General features: G+C 43.1%; 1 protein-coding gene across 2 annotated transcripts in view; it reads right to left on the minus strand.

The window, feature by feature from the left end:
• Positions 1 to 20,951, minus strand: part of dhrsx (dehydrogenase/reductase (SDR family) X-linked) — a 305,898-nt gene that overhangs the window by 77,793 nt on the left and 207,154 nt on the right. For both annotated transcript variants that reach the window (XM_080197658.1, XM_080197657.1), the window contains exon 4: positions 9,691 to 9,792. In XM_080197658.1, coding sequence (XP_080053784.1) covers positions 9,691 to 9,792 — 102 coding nt within the window. The remainder of the gene's footprint in view (positions 1 to 9,690; positions 9,793 to 20,951) is intronic.

The following is a 20,951-nucleotide window of genomic DNA, read 5'->3' on the forward strand; positions in this document are numbered from 1 at the left end:
TGGAAGACACTATTTCCTGAGGACATGGCGGTGGGGGAGATGACAGGAAAGGTTATGCTGAAATCCCAATAGTTCCATGGCAAGATAGCTAAGTAGGTAGGTCGATGGCCAATGCAAGTAACGTCATGTGACAAACATTGGGCAACATATTCAATGGCTGATGTCTGCTCTACTGTTTTGAAATGCACACAAAATAAACCCATTAAAGATAAAAACAGAAAAGTGCTGTAAAAACTCAGGTCTTATAGCATCTGTGAAGAAAGAAGCAGAGTTAACATTTAAAATCTAATATGATTCATTTTCAGAATTAAAGAAGTTTCAAAGCAGTATCATTTTGGACTTCAAATGCTTTCTTTTCTCCACACTTGCTGCCACACCTGCCCACTAACTGTACTACTTTCTTGGAAAGCTAGAGAAATTTGACATGTCTGCTACGACACTCACCAACTTTTACAGATGCACCATAGAAAGCATTCTTTCTGGTTGTATCGCAGCTTGGTATGGCTCCTGCTCTGCCCAAGACTGCAAAAACTACAAAGGGCTGTGAATGTAGCCCAGTCCATCAAGCAAACCATGCTCCTATCCATTGACTCTGTCTACACTTCCCGCTGCCTCAGCAAACCAGCCAGCATAATTAAGGACCCCATGCAGCCTGGGCATACTCTCTTCCACCTTATTCTGTTGGGAAAAAGATACAGACATGCACCAACCAACTCAAGAACAGCTTCTTTCCTGTTGACATCAGACTTTTGAATGGACTTACCTTGCATTAAGTTGATCTTTGTCTATACCCTTGTTATGACTGTAATATTACATTCTGCACCCTCTCCTTTTCTTCTCTATGAACAGTATACTTTGTCTGTATAGCATGCAAGAAACAATACTTTTCATTGTATACTAATACATGTGACAATAATAAATCAACTCCAATCAATTTTCCAGCGCATTCTGTTTGTATAGCAGATCATTAGCATCCGCAATATTGAGCGTTATTTAAAATGAATCCATTGTTTAGTCCAATTTGGTTCCCTCTGTGAATTCCTCTTCGTGAATGGTTATTCAAAGTGTAATCTCTTTTACGATGTGTTGAGAACCATCAATGGGGAGGTTTGAACATCAGTGAGATGATGCTGGTCATGTTTTCTGTGTTCTTTGACATTTCCTTAACCCTTGTTACTCGTTTTTTGCTTCCATGTCTTAGCCTCCACTTGCAGGTGAGCCTGAGTTCCCAATAGCGGAATACTTTCACTTGTTCTGACAGCTAGGTTAAAATAGTGCAGCAAGTTCAAGCAATCAACTGAGGACACTTTCCAGATTGTCACAGCACCTGGTTCTATCCTACAGCTGCAAAAAATGCCAGGATAATAAATAACATCACTACCAAGTCCAGACATGGCACTAAGGTTTGCTGATGGCACATCAAGGTGGTATCTGGAAGGAGGGAGATCCACAGTGATCTTCACATTCACAGTCAGCGCTGCCAGTGACCTGGTTTAAGGCTTATGTTCTGAATGCACCCCATGGCTTGGTGACATAGAATCACAGAATCCCCACAGTGCAGAAGGAAGATATTCAGCTCATCGGGTCTACACCTGACCCTCTGACAGAGCATCTTACAAGGCCCATCCCCCACTTTATCACCGTAACTCCACACATTTACTCCACTAATCCACCTAACGCACACAACTTCACTAAGGGGCAATTTAGCATGGCCAATCTACCTGACCTGCATATTTTTGGATTGTGGAAGGACACTGGAGCACCCGGAGGAAACCCACGCAGACACAGAGTGAACGTGCAGACTCCACACAGTGAACCAAGGCCGAATTGAACCTGGGTCCCTGTGAGACAGCAGTGCTAACCACTATGCCAAATTTTCCTTTCTGAAGCAAAAAAGCTGAAGGCACTGTTCCTCAGGAAAGACAAAGTAGATGGGCTCCCAAAAGACCCTCCTGCGAGTATGGCCTGCTGCGGTTTATCCTTCTCCTCTCCCTCCTTCCCTTCTCAGCTAATCGTGTTTTCTCAACTACTCTCCTGACCCTCTAGTCCGAGCAGACCACCTACGGCTGCAGCAAAACTCATTTTGCAATGCAGAAGGAGGCCATTCGGCCCATTGACTCTGCACCAACCACAATCCCTGGACTGGAACTAAGTCGAATTTAGATAAGTACGTTATTTTCATGAAGGACTGCCAATCAAAGAGATACATGAATAAATCACACAGCATGTTTACACCTGGTTTCGCAAAGACAAATTTACTCTAGTGCTACAACAGAAATGCTCCTCATTAGGGACTAACCTGGCACCTTGTTCAGTGGGCAGAAGAAGGCAGAGATACGTGAAATAAAAAATGTCACATTCGCCAGATAGGCAGTATGTGTCTGAAGCTGGGACTGAAAGATACGGTTAGGAAGAAAAGGAATTCTCACCAACAGCCTATTCAGAGGCTAGAGATCAGCTACGGAAGTGAGAAGAGAGGTCAAGGAAATGTCTAAAATATAACCAGCCAAATTAAAGGACAAACCAACAAATAACCTACATATTTCCTCCCATAGTCCAAAGATGTATTGGTTAGGTGCATTGGCCATGCTAAATTCTCCCTCAGTGTACGGGAACAGGTGCTGGGGTGTGGCGGCTAGGGGATTTTTACAGTAACTTCACTGCAGTGTTAATGTAAGCCTACTTGTGACACAAATAAATAAACTTTAACTTACATATGGTGAAGAAGAACTTCAATAAAAAGCACTGCTCAAGGATCCATGAAGTGTGTTAGAGCCATGAATTATAGAGTGAGCTTCTCACATGGTAAGGCAGCACTGGGATAGCCAATTTCATTATTAGGTCAAATGAGTATGGCGTCCTTATTTTAGCACAGGGCAGCAAGGTGGCACAGTGGTTAGCACTGCTGCTTCACAGTGCCAAGGACCCAGGTTTAAATCCTGGTTTGGTTCACTGTCGGTGTGGAGTTTGCACATTCTCCCCGTGTCTGCGCGGGTTGCCTCCGGGTGCTCTGATTTCCTCCCACATTTCAAATATGTGCGGGCTAGGTTGATTGGCCATGCTAAAGTGACCCTAGTGTCAGGGAAATTGGGAGGGTAAACGTGTGGGGTTATGGAGATAGGACAGGACCTGAGTGGGATTGTTGTCAGTGCAGGCTCGATGGGTCAAATGGCCTCCTTCTGCACTGTAGATTCTGTGATTCAATAGTCTAATTGCTGCTGAATGTCCTGCTTTGCACCTACACACGAGCCCAGCCCAACAAGGTAAACAATGCACTTTTGAAGCATGATGGGTGTGCCTACACTATCTGCCACATTAGACCTGAGAGACAAATCAATTTCTAGATCAACAGCTTTCTACTTCTTTGTTAACATTTACATGACTCATTTTATTATATAATAGTTCTTTTTCCTTTCCTCACCAATGACTGGAAGTAACCATCAGAAATCATTTTTGTCAGAAGTCTCAGAAAGGCCCCCTTTGAAGGATACAGACAGACTTGCTGCTTTGAAGAAGACAGGCAGATAAATACAGTGCCTTCAGAACAGTGACTGCAACCAAGTTGAATTTAGATGAGTGCATTGTTTTCATAAAGGACTGCCAATCAACCAGATACATGAACAAACCACGCAGCATGTTTACATCTGGTTTCGCAAAGACAAATTACTTTAGTGCCACAACAAAAGTGCTCCTCATTAGGAACTAACCTGACATCTGGCTCAGAGGCCAGAGGAAGGCAGAGATACAGGAAATGAAAAATATGCTACATTAGCCAGGCAGGCAGTGGGTGCCTGAAGCTGGGACTGAGAGATACGGCTAGGAAGAAAAGGAGTAGCCCAATCAGCCCCGCCAGCCTGTCCAATCATTCAGATAGACCAGAGGTGCTTCATTGCTTAACTCCTCTAACTCACCTTGGTCCTGTAACCCTTGTCTCTCAAAAATTCATCAGTCTCAGTTTTGAAATTTACAATTCTTTGGGAAGAGTGTTCCACATTTCCACTATCACCTATGCGAAGGAGTCCTTCCCGACACAGGAACACAGGAAATAGAAGCAGGAATAGGACACCAGGCCCTTCAAGTCTGCCCCATCATTCTATACGATGATGGCTGATCTATGTTGGCCTCAACTCCTGTGTGCCATTTCTTCATTGCTCTCTATTCCTTGGTCTATCAAATATTTATCTCCTTCCACTTTAACACTTCTAACGATCCAGCCTCCACCACCCTTTGGGGCAAGGAGTTCCAGGGACATCAGCCCTGAATGGTCTATGCCAAACCAAAATGAATGGTTTGTCACCCTCCTCCTGCCACTATTATGAAGGAAATTGTCTCTCTCTTATCTACCCTATCAATACCTTTCAGCCGGAGGGAATTTCTCTGTGTTATATTTGATTAGGGACCCTTGACATGAGCAATGGATACCCAGACTTCGATGGCAGTCATGATGTGGAGAGTCCAGCATTGGACTGGGGTAAACACAATAAGAAGTCTCACAACAACAGGTTAAAGTCCAATAGGTTTATTTTGTAACAAATGCACTAGCTTTCAGAGCGCTGCTCCTTCATCAGATGAGTGACGAAGGAGCAGCGCTCCGAAAGCTAGTGGTGTTTGTAACAAATAAACCTGTTGGGCTTTAACCTGGTGTTGTGAGACTTCTTACTGTGTTGACCCAGACTTCCACAGCACTATTCACAGCTGCAAGTACAGAAAATCACTTCTTTATTTGGTTCTGAGTAAAGAACTTGGTTAAGATTTAGATTTACAACACAATGATTTTTCTTTGACAAGACAAGAAGCAAATGCCACTCTGAATCATTGATCAAAGTACTGCATTTTTGTCAGACAAATTTCTACATCTTAGTATGCATTTCACACGTGGGAATGATGATTCTCCCCCCTAAATTTCAACCTTACATCCAACTCTTCAAGAATTAACTTGGGTATAAAGAGGGAGTTGATGGGTGGATAATTCACCAAAGTTCCTTAGACAGCAGCACTTCAAAACCCATGACCACTACCATTTAGAAGGACAAGGCAACAGAAACCTGGGAATGCTACTACCTGAAGGTTCCCCACCAAGTCACTCACCATCCTGACTTGGAAATATATCATCATCCCTTCACTGTCACTAGGTCAAAATCCTGGAGCACCCTCATCTAACAACAGAGTGGGTTACACTTCATGGACTGCAGCGATTCAAGAAGGCAGCTCAGCACCACCTTCTCAGGGGCAACTAGTGACTGGCAATAAATGTTGGCCTAGTCAGTGACACCCCCATCCCGTAAATAAATAAAAAAATTAGCTTAACATCATGATAGAAGGCAGTTCAATAGGTTAGGAATGCTAAGGGACTGGCAGATTGAGTTCTGGATAGCAGTGAATGGAAGAGACTTTCCAACTATTTGCTTTGAAAGTAATCCCGTGATGTGGTTCTGAAATATCAATTTATTTTCAGATATTTTTGATCAATAATATTTGCCAATCTGAACGTGTAAAAACATTTCTTAATCCCTCTTCTGCAGTCTTAACATTTTAATCAACAATTAAATGTTCTGGGATTGAGAACGCAAGAGGGCTGATTTTAACTCCCTACACCCATTGAAAAGTGATGATAGTGCAGTGAACATCAAAGTAGTTGACTTGCAGACCTGTTCCCACTCCACCACCATTTTAACTTTAGTCATCATAGAATCCCCTACAGAGATGCCCATTTGGCCCATCGAGTCTGCACTGACTCTCTGACAGAGCATCTTATCCAGGCCCTCTACCCACCTGATCCACATAGCTCCATACATTTCCCATAGCTAACCCATCTAACTTACACATTTTGGGACACTAAGGGGTAAGTTAGCGTGGCCAATCCATCTAACCTGCACATTAACTGCAGACCTGCGCGGCACGGTAGCACAGTGGTTAGCACTGCTGCTCCACAGTTCCAGGGACCTGGTTTCGATTCCCAGTTCGGGTCACTGTCCATGAGGAGTTTGCACATTCTCCTCGTGTCTGCGTGGGTTACCTCCAGATGCCCCAGTTTCCTCCCACAGTCCAAAGATGTGCGGGTTAGGTTGATTGGCCATGCTAAGAAATTGTCCCTTAGTGTCCTAAGATGTTTAGGTTAGCGGGTAAAATATGTAGGGATGTGGGGGTACGGCCTGGGTGAGAATGTGGTTGGTGCAGACTCGATGGGCCGTGGGGTTCTATGATTCTATGATCTTTGGACTGTGAGAGGAAATCAGGACGGCATGGTGGCATAGTGGTTAGCACTGCTGCCTCATAGTGCCAGAGACCTGGGTTTGATTCCGGCTTGGGTCACTGACTGTGTGGAGTTTGCACATTCTCCCCGTGACTGCATGGGCTTCCTCCGGGTGCTCCGTTTTCCTCCCACATTCAGAAAGACGTGCTAGTTAGGTGCATTGACCCAAACAGGCTCTGAAGTGTTAAAACTAGCGGAATTTCACAGTAAATTCATTGCAGTGTTAATGTAAGTCTTGTGCCTAATAAATAAACTTTACTTAAACAAAAAATCCAGAGCACCCGAAGGAAACCCATGTAGAAACGGGGAGAACGTGCAAGCTCCACATAGACAGTCACCCAAGGCTGGAATTGAACCTGGGGTCCCTGGAGCTGTGAGGCAGCAGTGTTAACCACTGTGCCACCGTGCTGCCCAAACGAGCTGTTGGGCAGTCATGTCACTAATACTTTAAAATCCCAAAACCCCTCTCCTTAATTATCTCACATTTCACAGTGACCATTCAGCACACTGCGTCTCTTTGAAGGAACTATCCAATTAACCCTACACCCTGCACTCTCCTAATAATCTAGCAATTATTTTTTTCTTTTTCAAACGGTTCCCTTTGAATGTTACCATTCAATCTGCTTCCACCAGCCTTTCTGGCAGAAAAACATCTAGCAGATCACAACCAAAACACCAAAGTGGGTAACTTCAGTGTTTTCTTTATTGCACAGATATTCCTTCCCCCTAGACGGTGTTTTGTTTTCCTTCAATCATCTTTCTGCTTACGCACTGACCATCCATATTCTACGTTGTGTCATTTTTGTTTTTTTTCTCTCTCGTCCTTCTATCTCGCCTCTGTTAATTCCCTCTTAATCCCTGCCTCATAGATTTTCTCTCTTCCAATTACCTCTGCAGACAGATTAAAAATGAAAACTTACATCAGGATTAGTCCCAGAATACCAGACCTCGATAGTGAGCAGTAAAATATCGAAAATCAAAAACAAATTGCCTTTCCCAGTCTCAAGCATTTTATTTTTCTGTTTGGTATTTATTCTGATTTTTAATTTTACACATTAAAATAGTAGGAAATATCTGGCTCTTGTGGATTGAGCCATACAGAACTGTAAACCGTAGTTTTGATTCTTGGATCAGAAGGGAGATAACAAGTTTGTATTTATATAGTGCCTTTCATGACCTCACGGTGTCCAAATGCTTTTTTTTCCACAGTGGTACATTTTCCAGAGTGGAGTTCAGAGAATCATAGAATCCCTACAGTGCAGAAGAAGGCCATTCGGCCCATCGAGTCTGCGCCAACCACAATCCCACCCAGGCCCTATTCCCATAATCCCACATGTTTACCCTGCTGTAATCTCCTGACACTAGAGTCAATTTTAGCATGGCCAATCAACCTAATCCACACAGTTTAGGAATGTGGGAGGAAACCGGAGCACCCAGAGGAAACCCACACAGACATGGGGAGAACATGTAAACTCCACACAGGCAGTCACCTGAGGCTGGAATTGAACCCTGGTCCCTGGTGCTGTGAGGCAACAGTGCTGACTACTGTGCCACTGTACCACCATTGCTATTGTAATCCAGGATATCTGGGCAAAGCAAACCTCCGTAAACAAGTATGAGATGATGACCAGATAATCAGTTCTAATGATGTTGGTAGAGAGCAAAATAATAGCCAGAACATGAGGGATGTGCTCTTACTCTTCTTCGATAAGCGTCAATTTGTCATCTCAACTAAAAAGTGGCATTGGCAACAGTGCAGCACTCCCTCAGTACTGCACGGAAGTGCCAGCTTGGATTGTGTGCTCAAGGCTCTGGGCTGGGACTAGAACCCAAAATCTTCTGACTTGGAGTTGAGATTGCTGGAGGCGAGTGAGACACAGCTATCACAGCTAGAGGTATGTTTTCTCCTATTGGAGAATCTAGAACTAGGAGTTACTGCTTATCTGATCATTCTCTGGCAAGCACTCTGACAAATACTTTCATAGAAGCATAGAAACAGAAGCAGAAGTAGCCCATTCAGCCCTTCGAGCCTGCTCTGCCATCCATTTCGATCATGGCTGATCATCCAATCGAGTATCCTGACCCCCCTCTTCCCCCCATATCCTTTAGCCCCAAGAGCCATATCTGATTTCTTCTTGAAATCAGACAACATTTTTACTTTCAAACATCAATTTAGAACCACTGAACATTTCTCCCCCAGTTTCAACATTGTAATGTGTAACTTATGCAGGAGTAACAAGCAATGCAATATGGGAAAGATTCCTCAATGCTTCAAATCTTCCTCACTGCTATGAATCCAGCACAATTTGAATATTCAACATAGATGTTTGCATTCCTATAAGAGAAATGTGCAAGGTACCAAAAATCATAGAATCCTACAGTGCAGAAGAAGACCATTCAGCCCATCGAGTATGCATCAACCACAATTCCACCCAGGCCCTATCCTCATAACCCCATGCATTCACCCTAACTAGTTCTCCTGATACTAAGGGGCAATTTAGCATGGCCAATCCACCTAGCCCGCACATCTTTGAACTGTAGGAGGAAATCGGAGCACTCAGAGGAAATCCAGACAGACATAGGGAGGATACACAAACTCCACACAAACAGTGACCCAAGCTGGGAATCAAGCCTGGGTCCCTGGCAGCATGAGATAGCAGTGCCAAACACTGTGCCACCCCGTGCCATTCCAAAAATATTTTGTTTTGCAATAATTTACCTTCTGGATTTTAATTATCTGGGTGCTGTCAGGGGAATCATGGTTTTGACATAGCTTTTGTGTCAAAGGAACTTTCACAGCAAAGGCTCAGACTGTCCTCAACTGCTTTCATAACTAGTTGGTGAGGCCAAAATGGCAGAAGAAAAGAGAAAATTAAAACACATTATGCTTTCCAAAAGTACGAAATTGGTTGGCAATGAGTGCACAGACGGAATAGGCAAGAATAGATAAAATTCACATAGAAGGAGCATAAGGAAAAAGAGAAAATGTGGGGCGGCGGTTATGCACGCACTGGGGAAATGCAGAATAACCAAAGGAAAAACCAAATTTACATTTTTATTTTGATGTAAAGTTATCTTTTATGATGTGACTCATAAGGCAAGTCACAGTCCTGAATCCATTCTGATCTTTGAATAGCTTTGTTTTCTGGAATATTAAAGCCAGCAAACAAATCAGTCGGCTTGGCTTTTCCTTAAGCTGCCAGCAGCTTAAATATTAAAAATTCATGATTATGAAACTGTCTGAAAGTTGTGCAATGAGATTATCTCACGGCAAACAGCTCAGCTGCTGTCGCAGTACTTCTGTCAGTACAAGTGCCTGATCTAGACGCTGCCAGCTAACGTAACAGCTCTGTATGCGAACAAGCACATTCTTCACTGACACCCCCAAAGCCATGGACTATTCATCTCTAGGGTAAGCACAAATCATTTGGACTCACCGTTGTTCACCAAAACATGAAGTAAGAGGTTCTTTTCTTTGAAGCGTTGGACAAACTGCCGTATGGACTGCATCGAAGCAAGCTCGAGGTACATAAACTCCACTGGGAATGAAAAGAAAGAAAAATACATTTCTATCATCAAAATGTTGTCATTAACAATTCTCAACAATGGATACTAGGGTGTAACACATTGCGGAGCAGAGTTGATGGGCCGAGTGGCCTAATTCTGCTCCTGTGTCTTATGGTCTTATGTCTTATCTTACCAGCTATTCACGGCCCATTACCGCTGCAAGCAAGGACGGAGAATTTGGCACTCAGCCAAATCTTCATTCACTGCAGTGGGACAAGATTTGATTTGATTGGATTTATTATTGTCACATACATTAGTGTACAGTAAAAAGTATTGTTTCTTGTGCACTATACCAACAAAGTATACCATTCATAAAGAAGAAAACAAGAGAGTGCAGAATGTAGTGTTACAATCATAGCTAGGGCGTAGATGAACTGAATGTGAGGTAGGTCCATTCAAAAGTCTGGTGGCAGCAGGGAAGAAGGTGTTCTTGAGTCAGTTGGCACGTGACCTCAGACTTTTGTATCTTTTACCCGACGGAAGAAGGTAGATGAGAGAATGTCTGGGGTGTGTGGGGTCCTTAGTAATGCTGCCTGTTTTTTCCAAGGCACGATGTGGAGATGCCGGTGTTGGATGGGATCCCTTTTCCAAGGCAGCAAGAAGTGTAGACAGAGTCAATGGATGGGAGGCTGGTTTGCGTGATGGATTGGGCTGCATTCACAACCTTTTGTAGTTTCTTGACAAGAGAATTCTGCCAGCTGGGAGATTTTGCCTGTATAGACTATAAGACCATAAGACATAGGAGCAGAATTAGGCTTAATGTTGCATCTGTTGCAGATGCGTCCAAAGACATAGTGCACCAGTCATTAAAGTTACCACCAAATAGTTGTTTTCTTTTGCTTAGATTGTGGGGAACACATTTTAGTTACCATCCACCATTTGAAAAAAACACGATATTCACATAACGAGGTGTTTACCAATATGCAAATTTGGAGTAGGCCACTTGGCCTCTCGAGCATGCTCCACCCTTTCAATAAGATCAGAGCGGATCTGACTGTGACCTCAATGACACATTCTCACCTATTCCCCAATAACCTTCACCGCCTTACCCATCAAGAATCTATCTGCCTTTGTGTTTAAAAATATTCAAAGACTCTGCTTCCACTGCCTTCTGAGGCAGAGAGACCAGGGATTTGCTATTCTCGGAAGGAAAACAGTTCTTTTAAAAGGGCAACTTTTCATTTTTAAAACTCGACCCCTAGTTTTAGATTCTCCAACAAGAGGAAAAGTACTTTCCACGTTCACCCTGTCCAGACTCCCCAGAATCTTCTATGTTTCACTAAAGTCGCCTCTTAATCTTGTAAACTCCAATGAATATGAGCCTAGTCTGTCCACCTGCCCATTCCAGGTATTAGCCTAGTAAACCTTCTCAGAATTGCTTTCAATGCTTTAAGTCCTTCCTTCAATATGGAGATCAATGCTTCACACAGTACTCCAGATGTGGTCTCACCAATACCCTGTACAGTTAAAGGGTAACCTTCATAACAAAAGCAAAAAGCCGGACAAGTGTGGAGTAATGCATTTTGGAAGGTCTAATACAAATAGGAAATATACAGTAAAATAGCAGAATTCTTAGGAGTATTGATAGGCAAAGGGATCTGGGTGTACAGGTATACAGGTCACTGAAAGTGGCAATGCAGGTGGAGAATGTAGTTAAGAAGGCATACGGCATGCTTGCCTTCATCGGCCAGGGTATTTAGTTTAAGGATTGGCATGTCATGTTGCAGCTTTATAGAATCTTAGTTAGGCGGCACTTGGAATATAGTGTTCAATTCTGGTCGCCATACTACCAGAAGGATGTGGAGGCTTTGGAGAGGGTACAGAAAAGATTTACCAGGACGTTGCCTGGTATGGAGGGCATTAGCTATGAGGAGAGATTGGAGAAACTTGGTTTGTTCTCACTGGAGCGACAGAGGTTGAGGGGAGACCTGATAGAAGTCTACAAGATTATGAGAGGCATGGACAGAGTGGATAGTCAGAAGCTTTCTCCCAGGATGGAAGAATCAATTACTAGGGGCATAGGTTTAAGGTGCGAGGGGCAAGGATTAAAAGAGATATACGAGGCAGATTTTTTACACAGAAGGTGGTGGGTGCCTGGTTCTTGTTGCCGGGGAAGGTAGTGGAAGCGGATACGGTAGTAACTTCTAAGGGGCATCTTGACAAGTACATGAATAAGATGGGAATAGAGGGAGATGGTCCCCGGAAGGGTAGGGGGTTTTAGTTAAGTCGGGCAGCATGGTCAGTGCAGGCTTGGAGGGCCGAAGGGCCTGTTCCTGTGCTGTAGCTTTCTTTTTATTATTCTTTGTACTGTAAATGCTGGAAATCTAAAATAAAAACAGAAAATGCTGGAAAAACTCAGCAGATCTGGCAGCATCTGTGGAGAGAGAAACAGAGTTAACATTTGGAGTTAGTATGACTCTCCTTCAGAGCTGAAGAGAGGTAGAAATGTGATGGGTTTTATATTGTTGAAGAGAGGGGGTGGAGCAGGTGGAGCTAAATAGAAGGTCAGAGATAGGTGGAACCCCAGGAGAGATTTGCCAAAGACGTCATGGACACAAGACAAAGGGAGTGGCAATGATAGTGTTAAATACTGAGGCAGGGGTTGATAGTCACATTAGGTCAGATAGCAGAATGTGTGAATGAAAGTCTGCACTGTCTGAAAGCAAAACATAAGAACAAGTTACATACTGGCCCTGTTGAGGGAGGTTGGGGATGGGAAACAATATCAAAATGTTGAACAGAGTTCATGGTCTGAAATCATTGAACTCAATATTAAGTCTAGGAGGTTGTAAAATGCCTAATTGAATGCTTTCTCCCAGTTTGCATTGGGTTTCTCTGGAACAATAAAGCAGCATGGTGGCACAGTGCTTAGCACTGCTGCCTCACAGCCTCAGGGACCCGGGTTCAAATCCGGCCTCGGGTCACTGTCTGTGGTGAAGTTTGCACACTCTCCCCACATCCACGTGAGTTTCTTCCGGTTTCCTCCCACAGTCCAGGCATGCGCAGGTTGGGTTGATTGGCTATGCTAAATTAACCCTAGTGTCACGGGAATTAGAAGGGTAAATTTGAGGGATTACAGAAATAGGGCCTGTGTAGGATTGTGGTTGGTGCAGACTCAATGGGCCGAATGGCCTCCTTCTGCACTGTAGGAATTCTGTGAATGTAGCAGGCCAAGGACTGATATGTGGACATGAGAGCAAAATGGGGAATTGAAAGGGCAAGCGACAGGAAGGTCGGGGTCATGCTTGTGGGCTGAGCAAAGTTGTTCCGCAAAGTGGTCTACATTTGGTCTCCTCAATGGTCACGGCATTACAGGAAGAACACAATTGTTCCGGAGAGAGCACAGAGGAAATTTACAAGAATGTTGCCAGGACTTGAAAATCATAGCTGTGAGAGATTAGATAAGCTATGGTTGTTTTTTCTTAGAACAGACGACGCTATGGGGCGAATTAATTGAGGTAATACAAAAGTATGAGGGTTGATAGGGTAGACAGGGAAGATCTGCTTCTCATACCTGAAGCGTCAATTACCAGGGCGCATAAATATAGTGATTAATAGGATTAGAGGAACATGAGGGAAAGCATTTTCACCCAAAGGGTGGTGAGTGTCGGGAATTCACTGTCTCAGATGGTGATTGAGGCTGAAATGCTCAACTCAGTTAAAAGGCACCTGCATCTGCATCTCAAACACTGCAACCAGATTTTAGAGCAGGTGCTAAACGCTGGGTTTACAACAAACAGCCAGCTTCTTTTTCCTCTTTTTTGGCTGGTGCAGACAGGATGGCTGATTGGCCATCTACATAGAACATCTACATCTTTCTCTGGTTCTATGTAGAGCAGACCTCTATTTTTATATTCAATCACTCTCACAATAAACAATATCATTTATTAGCTTTCCTAATTACTTGCTGTATCTGCACACAAACCTTTTGTGATTCATGCATTCAGATATCCAGATCCTTCTGTACCTCAGAGCTCTGAAATCTCTCACCATTTAGATAGAATACCGATTTTTACTCTTCCTACCTAAATGGACGGTTTCACTTTTTCCCACATTATAATCCATTTGCCAGATCTTTGCTTACTCATTTATCTATATCTCCTTGAAACCTCCTCATGTTCTCTTCACAACTTACTTTCCTGCCTATCTTTAATAACTAAAGTTTATAGATGCTTGGGATAATGACCACCACTTTCTGTTTTGGATAGATTAGGGCTAGATTTTCCTCTTTTTTATCACCTATCAATGAGTAGTACGAGAGCAGACAGGAAGCTGTGAGCTTCCACCAATTTTCCTCTAGAAGTGATATTTGGGTGGGATATTGATTACAAAAGAAGGATGTCAACCAATGTCTTTTTTTTTCCAGGTATTTGTACCTTAGTAACTTGGGGCTGTAATGAAGGAGGCCCACAAACAAATTGCGATCCGGCACAAGTTCAATTACTGCACCAAGCAAGAATGGCAAATTTAAAATTTCTATATATAAAGAAACACCCAGGTTCTGCAACTATACTGGAAGCAGCTGATGCCACACTAGAGCTGCAAGTGCCTGGGGCCTACTTTCATGCAAGTCCCTGAGGCCTACAGCTGCAAGTGCCCAAAGGAGCCTGCCAGTTGTGACTTTCCACCCGTCCCCAGACAGCAGCTCTTTAATCCTGCCAAACATCCTTGTCAGCAGCCAGCCAAATAAATTACAGCACATTAGTTAACCCATTTGGGGTTGGGTGGGGGGGGCGTGGTGTGGGGAAGGGTGTCAGCATTTGGAGGCCTGAAGCCTGACCTGCACAATGATGCTAGAAAAATTACAAGTGAGAATTCACATCCAGTCCACACTATCGGCCATAAAATAATAAACACAAGACCAAGGGGTGTCACGTCTTGCAGGAGCAAACCACGTTCCCTAAGTTACATGGGACTGAATCTCAGCAGCAATATCAATGCACCTGTCATCTAACAGATAGCAGTATAAGGTTGCGGACTCTCCCAGTTTGGCCTGGAGTCTCCAGAAATTGAAGATCAATCTCCAGGGCAATGCTGTGTGCAAACCTAGAAATTTCTTCTAAACAGTTTACCCCATATCTTTAGACTGTGACCCTGGGTTCTGGGCAGCCCCACTATCAGGAACATCCTTTCCACTTCTACCATGTCTAGTCCTGTTGAAATTTTATAGGTTTTTATGAGACCCGTCCTCATTCATCTGAATTCCAGCCATCCCAGGAATCAGTCTGGTAAACCTTCACCGCACTCTCTCTAGAGCAAGAATATCCTTCCTCAGATAAGCAGAACAAGACTGCACATAATACTCCGAGTGTGTGGCCTCACCAAGGCATTGTATACCTGCAGCACGCTATCCCTACTCCTGTACTCAAATCCTTTCACTATCAAGGACAACATACCATTTGCCTAATGGAGGAGAGAGCTCATGGTCTGAAGTTGTTGAACTCAATGTTGAGTCTTGAGGGCTGTAATGTACCAAACCCTTCAATATTCTTCACCATTAGACAGGGGTGGCCACCGATCATCTTCAAAATCCCGTCCATGAAAGTGAATTACTTTTACAGCATTCTTTCAGCTTCAAATTCCACTTCACTTTAACTAGTGTATTGTGGAGTTGGTAAACAGTGCTAGATTCACATTTTCACTCAAATACAAAAGGCTATTGAAAGGGTTAATAATCACAAGTTTAAAAATCACATAAGCTGCAAAGCTGTATCTCAGTCACGCAGGAAAAGCTATGTGAAAACCATAGGTCTTGATTAAAGCAGATCCAGATAAGAATCAAACACCACTTAATTGAACAATGTGAAGCTGCAACTTGTGTTTGTCCATCAGAACAAGGAACAATTGAAGGGGAGGTTGATATACTTAGGAAGACATGCCTGCATAAGTTATAACTGGACAATGATACCCTTATATGTGTATGATGTCACCTTAATCAATAACTGTGAGTGGATAGAGATAACGCCTATACTTTGATCGGTTTATGCTAATTATTTGTAATCAAATTTGAAACCATAATTACCTGTGGATTTCTGAATTTGGTGCTCTGGCTAATTACCGGCACAGACCCGTGACTTTTCTGGGTCCTTGCTATATAGCTTGCATTAAAACAGCCGTTTAAGAGGACTCCATGACGTGGTCTAGTTACTTGACGGGTAAACTTGTGATCAATTTAAAGGCTGATATCAAAGCCTGCAACAGCTATGTAACTATGTTCTTAGACAATAGCCCAGAATATGGTATTCATCCACTTTGGTTGTTCAGAGTAAGATGAAATTTACAATCTGCTTTGTCAAATGCATCATGTCAAATTTCCAGCAATATTCCCAATAATAAATTGAATTATGTAGGATGTCTTATCAGGGGACTAAATGGAGCAGAATCCATGCTGAGGCAAATTGCATTGAGTGTTTGGAAGGAATTGCACAATAGCTTCATTAATTTGTTCTTAATTCTTGAAGCTATATTAATCCTTGTTTAGAAAAATGACGGTATTTGCATCTCCTTTAAAAATTACTGCTTTAAAACATAATATAAGCAGGAGTAGACCATACATTTCCTTAAAGCTGCTCTGTCATTCAATTGATCATGATAGATCTTTGACCTCAGCTCTAATTTTTCACTCAATTCCCATAGCCTTTGATTCTCAGAGAGTCCAAAAATCTACTGGTCTCAACTTGACTCAACAACTAAGTGGGTGGAGGGGTAAAGAATTCCAATATATATACAATCTTTAGCAAAGAACTTCCTTCTCATTTCAATCTGATACTGTCTCACAGAATTGTTATGGTGCAGGATAGGCGGCCATTCAGCCCATCATGTCTGCACCAACTTACCAAGCATCATGACTTGGTAGTATTCCCCTGCCTTTTCCCTGTATTCATGAACATTGTTTCCATTCAATTAATCATCTAATCTTGCATGAACGCCTCAATTGAACCTGCACTTCCAGTCAGTGCATTCCAGAGCCAAACAACTCACTCTGTGAAAACAGTTTTTCTCTCATCACGTTTGCTCCTTTTGCACTTAATTTAAATCTGCGCCCTCTCATTCTCGATCCTTTTACAGGATGGAACAGTTTCTCCCTATCTACTCTGGCCAAAGCCCGCCCCCACCTCTACCGAATGGGGCTTCACCTTGGACATGAACTCAGATCCTCTCACCGTACTTTCTTAATAAAGCATCCAAAGTGAGAATCTTACTCCTAGCCAGTGGGTTCTAGTTTCTCCAGGCGGGGAAAAAAACCTCTCAGCTTCTACCCTGTCAAGCCCACTCAAAATTTTACGTTTCATCTCTCATTCCTCTTTTAATTCTAAAGAGAACATAAGAACTAGGAGCAGGAGTAGCCATCTGGCCCCTCAAGCCTGCTTCACCATTCAATAAGATCACGGCTGGTCTTTTTGTGGACTCAGCCCCACTTACCCGCCCACTCACCTTAACCCTTAATTCCTCTACTGTTCAAAAATTTATCTATCCTTCACTTAAAAACATTCAATGAGGTAGCCCCAACTGCTTCACTGGGCAGGGAATTCCACAGATTCACAACCCTTTGGGTCCTCCTCAACTCAATCCTAAATCTTGTCCCCTTTATTTTGAGGCCATGTCCTCTAGTTCTAGTTTCACCTGCCAGTAAAAACAACCTTCCTGCTTCTATCTTATCTATTCCCTTCATAATCTTATATGTTTCCATAAGATCACCCCTCATTCTTCTGAATTCCAAGGAATATAGTCATGGTCTACTCAGTCTCTCCTCATAAGCCAACCCTCCCAACTCTGGAATCAACTCAGTGAATCTTCTCTGCATTCCCTCCAGTACATCCTTTCTTAATTAAGGAGACCAAAACTGTACACAGTACAGTAGGCCCATTCTACTTAATCACTCAACCCAGGAATTCATCAAGTGAACTTTCATTCTCACCTTTAACATCCTTCATTGGATTCTACCTATCAAACCACTACACCAAAGTTTAAAGTAAAGTTTATTTATTAGTCACAAGTGACGCTTACATGAACACTGCAATGAAGTTACTGTAAAATTCGCTAGTCGCTGTTAAAATATAACCAATGACAAATTTGTGTTGGGTGAAATGTGACCAATGGGAACAATATGTAAGGGTCAGCTGTCCCAGTAAAACATGGAACCGATCACAGAATGATGTAATAGTCAGCTGACCAACTGATTCACTATAAATAAGGAACGATGGAGAGTTATGGGAGCTTGGAGAGGCCCAGGGTGAGTAATAGTGATGTTTCTTTACTGAACCCTTTCTTTGATTTATATGTTGGAGTAAGTTTTGTTGTTGCTTCATTTGCTGTATTTTGAAGAGTTCTTTTTGAAGAAACAGTCACCACGCTATGGCAGCTGTTCAGGTCAATGCACCTAACCCACACGTCTTTCGGACAGAGAGGGGAAACCGGAGCACCTGCAGGAAAACCATACAGACACAGGGAGAACGTGCAAACTTGGCACTGACAGTGACCTAAGATGGGAATCGAACCTGGGTCCCTGGCGCTGTGAGGCAGCAGCACTAACCACTGTGCCACCATGCCATCCTTGATAAAATCAGCACACTGTGTTCACAGGCTTGGGCATGAAATGCCCCAGGATTGAAGACAATACTTAGAGGAGTTAATTTGCCTTCCTTACATTGCCAATCACATTGAACATGCAGCAAAAAGAGTCTGAGCACAAGGAAAACGCTCAAACATTTCTTTTTTTAAGAAACAGAAATTGCTCATGGCTATATTCAAAATTAAGTACATGATAGGCTGCTTTGCACTGACGAGAATACAATACCAAGTAGCCACACGGATTATTCAGATGCTGTGGCAAAGCTGTAATTAATCTGGCCTGCTAAAGTTGCTGTCGATGACTGTCGGGTATTTGTAAAACACAGATATCAAATGTCAGCTTTTCTTTCCTTTCCTTTTATCCTAGGTTTTTCATATTTTTAAGTCTGATGAAAAATGTCAGTTGTAAAACCTTCATAAAGTTTTGTTTGCAAAGAAAAAAGACTTGCATTTGTATAGAAACATAGAAACTAGGTGCAGGAATAGGCCATTTGGCCCTTCGAGTCTGCACCAATATTGTTGAAATACCTATCTATTCACAGTTATTCAGCCAGTGAATTCTCTTCAGATGTTAAGGACTGTTCTTTGCGAGAAGTTTTGCAAATAAATGATGATTCAGTTTCTCTCCCCACAGACGCTGCCTGACCTTGGTATTTCCAGCATTTTCAGGTTTCCTGCATCCGTAGCATTTTGCGTTGTAACAACCTTGCATTCACTGCCACTTCTCATCCAGGGACGTCCACATTTGAAAAAGTTCTGTTCTTCTCCACAGCGAGATTTCAGTTAATCTTTTTTCAAACCTTCGTCGACCATGTTGGTCTCTGTTTCACTTCTCTTTTTTCATTCATCTGTGGGACATGGGCGTTGCTGGCTGGTCAGCATTTATTGCCCATCCCCAGTTAATCATAGAATCCCTACCAGACAGAAGGTGGCCATTCTGCCCATCTACTCTGTACTGAGCACAATCCCACCCAAGCCCTATTCCTGTCACCCCACACATTTATCTTGCTAATCCCCCTGACACACTAAGGGGAAATTTAGCATGACCAATCAACCTGACCTGCACAACTCTTGGCGTGTGAGAGAAACCGAAGCACCTGGAGGAAGTCCAGACACGGGGAGAACATGCAAACTCCATACAGACAGTGACCCGAGGCTAGAATTGAACCTAGGTCCTTGGCGCTGTGAGGCAGCAGTGCTAACTGCTACTGTCACCCAAGTTGCCCTTGAGAAGGTGGTAGTGAGCTGCCTTCTTGAAATTGTGCAGTCCATGTGCTGTGGGTTCACCCACAATGCTGTTACAGAGGGAATTCTAGGATTTTGACCCAGCAACTGCAAAGGAACGGCGATATATTTCCAAGTCAGGATGGTGAGTGGTTTGGAGGGGAATTTGCAGGTGGTGACATTCCTATGTGTCTACTGACATTGTTTTTCTAGATGGAAGTGGTCATGGGCTTGGAAGGTGCTGTCTAAGGATCTTTGGTGAATTGCTGCAGTGGTGAGGCAGTGGATATTTATCAGTGGGGTTCCAATCAAAAAGTATCAAGCTTCTGGAGTGTTGTTGGAGCTGCACACATCTGAGCTAGTGAGGAATATTTCCTCACACTCCTGACTTGCACTTTTGTAGATGGTGGACAGGTTGAGGAGTCAGGAGATGAGTTACTCACTGCAGTGTTCCCAGCTTCTGACCCATTCAGGTATCAGTAAGAAGTCTCACAACACCAGGTTAAACTCCATCAGGTTTATTTGGAATCACAAGCTTTCGGAATGCTGTTCCTTCATCAGGTCCACTCACCCCAGTCTAATGTTGGCATCTCCACTTCACATAAAACCTTACATTTTCTAGTCCTGATGGACGATCACCAATTTGGCACGTAACTGCTTCTCACTCCGCAAAGGCTGCCTGACCTGCTGAACATTTTCTGTTTTAATTTTAGGTTTCCAGGACACACTGTATTTTCTTTATGTAGAAGTTGTTCCAGGCATAGGATAGTAATCTAGGCATTGTGCATCCAAAAAAAAATTAAATACTAGAATTTGAAGATCCACCAATAAGAAAGCTGACGTCAGTCAGTATGGGAATCCATTAAAAACTCAAATGCTTTGTTCATGACCTTCAGGTCATTCTTGTCCTGTGTCCCTAATCCCACATCCCACTTCCCTACTGAATTAGCCAAGCGATCCCAAAATGAATAAACAAAAGGAAACTCATAATTATACATGGGCGAGCAACAATAATTTTTGTTCAATTTTCATAGAATTGTAGAATCCACTAACTTGCAGAAGAGGCCATTTGGCCCATCAAGTCTGCACTGACTCTTTGACAGTGCATCTTGCCCAGGCCCTCTCCCCCACCCTATCCCTATAACCCCACACATTTCCCATGGCTCACCCATCTAACTTACACTTACGTATTGGGATGCTAAGGGGCAATTTTTACCATGGCCAATCTACCTAAACGGTATATCTTTGGATTGTGGAAGGAGCTGGAACACCTGGAGGAAACCCACACAGACACGGGGAGAACATGCAAACTACACACAGACATTCACTCAAGGCC

This window comes from Carcharhinus amblyrhynchos, chromosome 10 (genome assembly GCF_965287045.1).
Source record: "Carcharhinus amblyrhynchos chromosome 10, sCarAmb.v2.hapA, whole genome shotgun sequence".
Taxonomy (NCBI): Eukaryota; Metazoa; Chordata; class Chondrichthyes; order Carcharhiniformes; family Carcharhinidae; genus Carcharhinus; species Carcharhinus amblyrhynchos.